This window comes from Cyprinus carpio, chromosome A5 (genome assembly GCF_018340385.1).
Source record: "Cyprinus carpio isolate SPL01 chromosome A5, ASM1834038v1, whole genome shotgun sequence".
NCBI classification, from domain to species: domain Eukaryota; kingdom Metazoa; phylum Chordata; class Actinopteri; order Cypriniformes; family Cyprinidae; genus Cyprinus; species Cyprinus carpio.
Window position 1 is genome coordinate 16,428,944 of NC_056576.1, and position 6,576 is coordinate 16,435,519.

Sequence of the window (6,576 nt, forward strand, 5' to 3'; positions counted from 1 at the left end):
TTTAAATATTACAATTAAAGGCATTACAACATACAGTTTAAACTTAAATAAAGTGTTATGTGATGGCAAAATTAATCCAATAATCACTAATCATGGCTGATACTGACCTGATATACCGTGAATCTTCAGTTTCTTGGCTTTTTTGGTTGAAAATGATATTTCCAGAGAGTGTGGGGGTACAAACACATACTACTGTAGCTGCTTACCATGGGAAATGCACTCTACTGTGCATAAGGTCAACGGCATCAACCACAACAGTCATGTTAACAAAGCTCATGCATATGGCAGCTCAGCTTCTAAACACTTTACTTCAATACATTAACATTTTTAGAAGGAAATGCTACCTAAATCATAGCAAACACTGCATTCATGTGCATGCAGCCTTATATTGCAAATCCAAAGCCTTATAGTATGCAAATCATTTACTTTTAACAACACAAATTTTTCACACATTTGCATGCTTTTTTTTATTTTCAGAATGTTTAGTCTTTCCACATGACCACAATTGTGATCAAAGTTCACTTCCTGATACTACTTCCTTAACTATTACTAGGCAAACCTCAAACTTCATATTCACATCACCAATTGGCAGATGACCATGGAGTATCAGAACAGTTCTAACAGCTCTCGCTTTGACCCTACCTCAGCGGTAGCATCCAGCACTGTTCTTGGATTGTGCTGTGCGCTGGGTGTACCAGGTAATATTGCGGCGCTGGTCATGCTCTCCCAGCATTTAAAGGATGACAGTTTCACCCCAAAACTGATGCTGAGTCTGGCTGTCTCGGATCTGTTGAGTCTGATATTTCTGCCTGTGTGGATTTATGCCCTCCTGAATGGCTGGGTTTTTGGCCAAGGTCTGTGTAAGTTATTTTCCTATGTAGTGTACTGGAGCCTCTACAGTAGTGTGCTTTCTGTCACTTTGTTGAGTGTGCAAAGGTACCTGCAGGTGCTGTATCCACAGCGATGGGCGAAGCTCGGGCAGAAGGGTCAAAAGGGGCTGATTTTTGGAATATGGACATTAAGTGGAGCTTTGGGTTCTTATGCTCCTTATTATCGAAACGTGAAGCTGAAAGCTGGGCTTCTACGCTGTTATCAGGATTATGCCAAAAAACAAGAAAAAATAGTCATCTTACTTGTCGAAACTCTAGTGCTGTTTGTTGTGCCTCTCTGCAGCCTGTTGTGCTTCTACCTTCGACTTCACCAACGGATAAGTCAGTCAGTTTCTTTCAGAAGCCACAAGCTGACAAAACTGGTCATCAGAATCATGGTGGCCTTCTTTATATTTGGGACCCCCTCTATGATCAACAACTTGGTCTTAATGGCAATGTCATGGGAATCAGATGGCAGCAACAATGTAACCGGCGCTCTTTTCTTTATCAACAGTTGCGTGAACCCCTTTCTTTATGCCTTCTCAGCTCGAACGCTGCGATGCAGAAGAAAACAGCATTCAGATCAGCCACAAGAAAATCTGAATGAAAGCTGAAGCTTTTCTGTTGGTATACTTTGTATCTAATATTATTTGTTTGCTTTTGAAGTGTGCTTAAAGGGAAGCACATATAACATTTTTCATTTATGTTTCCTCAGCTTATAACCTGAATATAACACTTTTCCATTCCCAAAATATTATAATTACCAAGTAAGTATTCCCGAAACAGGACTGTGGAAGCCAACCAAGGATATCTTCTGCTTTTTATATGCTCTTATATGTTAAGGTTGTAGAATGAACATTTTTAGTAAGCTTTCATCTTCCTCTTCAAAAATGGAAGGAATGTAGTAATGATGAGGCAGATAAACCACACTTGCTCTACTGACTGCAGCTTTTAAAGAGGGGTGTCTTTTCTGAACACACAAGGAACTTCAACCCCTACACAAAGAAAAAGGATGCCAACAAAGACTTATTCTTTAGCTGAAATTTGCTGTTTGCAATTAGTTAAAGACTAAATGAAAGTGGTTATACAACAGTTTGGTTTGTCTGTAAATATATTTTTCAAAGCTGTAAATAAAGATTTTCATAGTAATTTATACTAGAAAATACCATTTCATGTCAGGGTTAATTTCTTTTTTGGTTTTGTTCTCTGTTCCTTGTTTAATTTGACCCAGTTTCCTTTGTTCCCATTTTCCCTCCACTCATTTGTTCCCATAGTTACTCATTAGTTCTCACTTGTTCTGATTCTGTTAATTATCTGTTTATTTAAGCCCTCGGTTTTAATCAGTTCCTTGTCTGGTGTTGTTTGTATGTTTCAGTTGTCATGTCATGGTTTCTGAGTTTCCCGATTTGATTTATTTTTGATAAATTATTGACTGTTATTTTTGTTAACTTCTCTGGCATTGTGTGCTTGATCCTGCACATTACATTTCAGTCTTTCTTTATAAATAAATCACATTTAATTCACTGTTACTTGCTTGATTTCAGTGTACATTTTAACTGAAACTGTCTGTCATGAGGTTTTTTTTTCTTTTACAATCACTACACTAAAAACACTGGGGTAAAAACAACCCAACTTGGGTTATGTTAGGGCTGGGTATTATAGGACAGAACACATGTTGGGATAATTTAACTCAGCACAACGGGTTGATTTTACCCAGCAAAATGTTGTATAATTTTTATATGCTACTTTTTTTTTTTTACATAACATGGTAAAATGGTCAATGAAGACATTTTACTTTAAAGGGGTCATATGTCGTTTTCTCATCCTAATGCATGGTGAGAACGAGAGTTTGAGTGGCTAAAGACTCTCCAAGGGTCACAGCTGGAGAACTGCAGAAAATAGTTGAGTCTCTAGGGTCAGTGGAAAACCTTTAAAAAAATTGTACAACAGAACCTACATCAACACAAATGTTGTTTGGGAGGGTTTACAAGAAAATTATCCTCGCTCATGTTCAAAAACAAACTAAACCATATTTAGTTATCAGACATGACTGGAACTACAAATGGGACTGGCTTCTATGGTGAGATTAAACTAAAAAATGAGCTGTTTAGCAGCAAACACTCAAGATGGGTTTGGTGAACACAGGGATAAAAGTACCCCATGTGTACAATGAAATATACTGCTGTATTTTTGATGTTGTGGGCCTATATTTCTGCTGGAGGTCCTGGACGTCTTGTTTAGATACATGGCATCATGGATTCTATCAAATACCAACAGATAAAAAATCAGTAAGTGCCTGACTCTGTTAGAAATCTTATAATGGGTCATGTTTGGATCTTCCAACCGTACAATAACCCAAACACAAACCTCAAAAACAACACAGAAATTGGTCACTGAGCACAAAACCAAGCTTCTGCTATAGCCATTCCAGTCCTCTGACCTGAACCCTATAGAAAATGAGAGGAGTGAACTGAAGAGAAGAAGCACCAACATGGAGCTGGGAATCTAAAGGGTCTGAAGTGATTCTGGATAAAGGATAGTCTCTGATCTCTTGTCAGGTGGTCTCTAACATCATCAGGCATTATAGAAGAACATTTATAGATGTTTTAATGTGGAATGTGGTTCCAAAAAGTATTGAATTGTGGACAATGTGTATTAGAGAAAAACATTTATTTCATAATGGTATTTCCCCCCATTTTAAGTTCTTATTATACAATGAAAGGATACATTTTTGTGAATTTTTTTTATTAACAATGCAGATGAATTTTCCACAGCCTTTTTTGATCAAATTTACCAAGGGGGCCAATATTTTTGGCCTCGACTGTATTTAGTTGAGGTTATTTGAAAACAACGACCTTTTAAACCATAGACTGTGTGTTTTAAACACACAACACACTTAAAGCTTCACTCGTACAGTGCATACTTCAGGTTTATTTTTAGCCCCACTAAAAATAAACGCTCAGCGGTGCTTACCAGAAGTGTTTTATCGAAATGAGTCCATACATCCATATCTCTTGGTAAATAACCCATTGTTTTGTTTGCCTCCAAACTGCACAAACATGGCGGACAACACTCACGAGCACAGGTACAAGACTCCACCCGCGCTATGAAAGTGAATGAATCACCTGAGAGCGCAATGAAGCACGTTCAATATACAGTCGTGGCCAAAAGTTTTGAGAATTACATAAATATTAGTTTTCAAAAAGTTTGCTGCTAAACTGCTTTTAGAGCTTTGTTTCAGTTGTTTCTGTGATGTACTGAAATATAATTACAAGCAATTCATACGTTTAAAAGGCTTTTATCGACAATTACATGACATTTATGCAAAGAGTCAGTATTTGCAGTGTTGGCCCTTCTTTTTCACGGACCTCTGCAATTCGACTGGGCATGCTCTCAATCAACTTCTGGGCCAAACTCCTGACTGATAGCAACCCATTCTTTCATAATAACTTCTTGGAGTTTGTCAGAATTAGTGGGTTTTGTTTGTCCACCCGCCTCTTGAGGATTGACCACAAATTCTCAATGGGATTAAGATCTGGGGAGTTTCCAGGCCATGGACCCAAAATTTCAACATTCTGGTCCCCGATGCCACTTAGTTATCACTTTTGCCTTATGGCCCCACAGTGCTCCATCGGGCGTGGAAAAATGCATTGTTCTTCACCAAACTGTTGTTGGGTTTGTTGGAAGAAGTTTGCTGTTGGAGGGTGTTTTGGTACCATTCTTTATTCATGGCTGTGTTTTTGGGCAGAATTGTGAGTGAGCCCCACTCCCTTGGATGAGAAGCAACCCCACACATGAATGGTGTCAGGGATGCTTTACTGTTGGCATGACACAGGACCTGATGGTATCGCTCACCTTTTCTTCTCCGGACAAGCCTTTTTCCAGATGACCCCAAACAATCGGGAAACGGGGCTTCATCGGAGACACATGACTTTGCCCCAGTCCTCAGCAGTCCATTCACTATACTCTTCTGCAGAAGATCAATCTGTCCCTGATGTTTTTTTTTGGAGAGAAAGGGGCTTCTTTTCTGCCTTTTTGACCCCAGGCCATCTTCCAAAAGTCTTCGCCTCACTGTGCGTGCAGATGCGTTCACACCTGCCTGCTGCCATTCCTGAGCAAGCTCTGCAACTGGTGGCACTCCGCGTTCCCGATCCCGCAGCTGAATCCTCTTTAGGAGACGATCCTAGGGGCGCTTGCTGGGACTTTCTTGGATGCCCTGAAGAGCCTTCTTTACAAGAATTGAAACCTCTTTCCCTGAAGTTCTTGATGAACCTATAAATTGTTGATTTAGGTGCAATCTTAGTAGCCACAATATCCTTGCCTGTGAAGCCATTTTTTATGCATTGCAATGATGGCTGCACGCATTTCTTTGCAGGTCACGCCATGGTTAACAATGGAAGAACAATGATTTCAAGCATCACACCTCCAGGTTTAACATGTCAAGTCTGCCATTCTAACCCAATCAGCTGAACATAATGATCTCCCAGGCTTGTGCTCGTCAAACATTCTCACTGAGCCAGTAACAAGATGATTAATGAAAATGATCTCAGCAGGTCCCTTTAATGCGAGCACAGCAATGCAAATGCAGTGGAAAGTTTTTTTGGGATTAAGTTAATTTTTCATGGCAAAAAGAAGGACTATAGGCAACTTATTGCAATTCTGATCACTTCATAACATTCTGGAGTATATGCAAATTGCTATTATAAAAACTTAAGCAGCAACTTTTCCAATTTCCAATATTTATGTAATTCTCAAAACTTTTGGCCACGACTGTACATACAAGCATATATAAGAATGTCCCACTGCGTTGCATAAATATAGATTTGCTATTGTTATAAATATTAAAGAATGTTCTGTCCTATAAAGCACTTTTAATATATATAGGCATATATATATATATATATATATATGTATGTATGTATGTATATAATATATATATATATATATATATATATATATATATATATATATATATTATATTACAGTTTATCGCAGATTAATTTGTTTTTGAGACAAATTCACGACATTAAACGTGTAGTTAACATTATAAGATACTGTAAAGGTCTTAAGTCAAGTATAAAATAGTTTTATGTTAATTATTGCTAGAATTAATGAAACCATATATGACTGAACCTAGCCAGTCATTGCCAAAAGTGGCCCGGACTCTACAGCCAGACTCGGGCCGGTTACGGTGAACAGGAATCGGGCCAGTGCTCTACAGCCGAATCACAAACACGTGCGCGAGAGCGAGCTGCGGGCCACACTCGGCCCGGATAACACTCGCCGATACCGAGTCTGAGCCGGAGGCGCCGCAGGGCAGCCGAGCTCGGGCCGATTACTACATGGTATATGGGATACATATTGTCCGTATTTAAACTCGTTTAACAAACATTTGAATAAAAAAATAAAAAAAATAAAATAAACATTTAGAAGTAATTCACGTGTAATCGACCCGTCTTTGTTATCCTGATTCCACCGTTAACGGCGCTGGTTCTCGTACACGAGCTTGAATCGTGTTCGGTGGGGAACTGCTAACGGACTGCTGCCATGCGTTTTACTCTTAGTCGAAATATGCTGTGACTGACTCCATAACCTGCTCATAAACAAACAGTATAAACAGCTCCGTTTGTTTTAAGGTATGCCGTCAGAAATTAACTTGGCTCGTTCCTTTTGTGCACTTTTAAGCCGACTCCAAAAAACTGAGCAA

At 39.0% G+C, this 6,576-nt stretch overlaps 1 protein-coding gene across 1 annotated transcript; it reads left to right on the plus strand.

The window, feature by feature from the left end:
* The first annotated feature begins 598 nt into the window (after nucleotides 1–598).
* LOC109082851 (C-X-C chemokine receptor type 2-like) lies at nucleotides 599–2,393 on the plus strand. The gene has a single exon (XM_019097683.2). The coding sequence runs from the start codon at nucleotides 599–601 to the stop codon at nucleotides 1,481–1,483; it is 885 nt and encodes a 294-aa protein (XP_018953228.2). The 3' UTR covers nucleotides 1,484–2,393.
* Nucleotides 2,394–6,576: the final 4,183 nt, after the last annotated feature.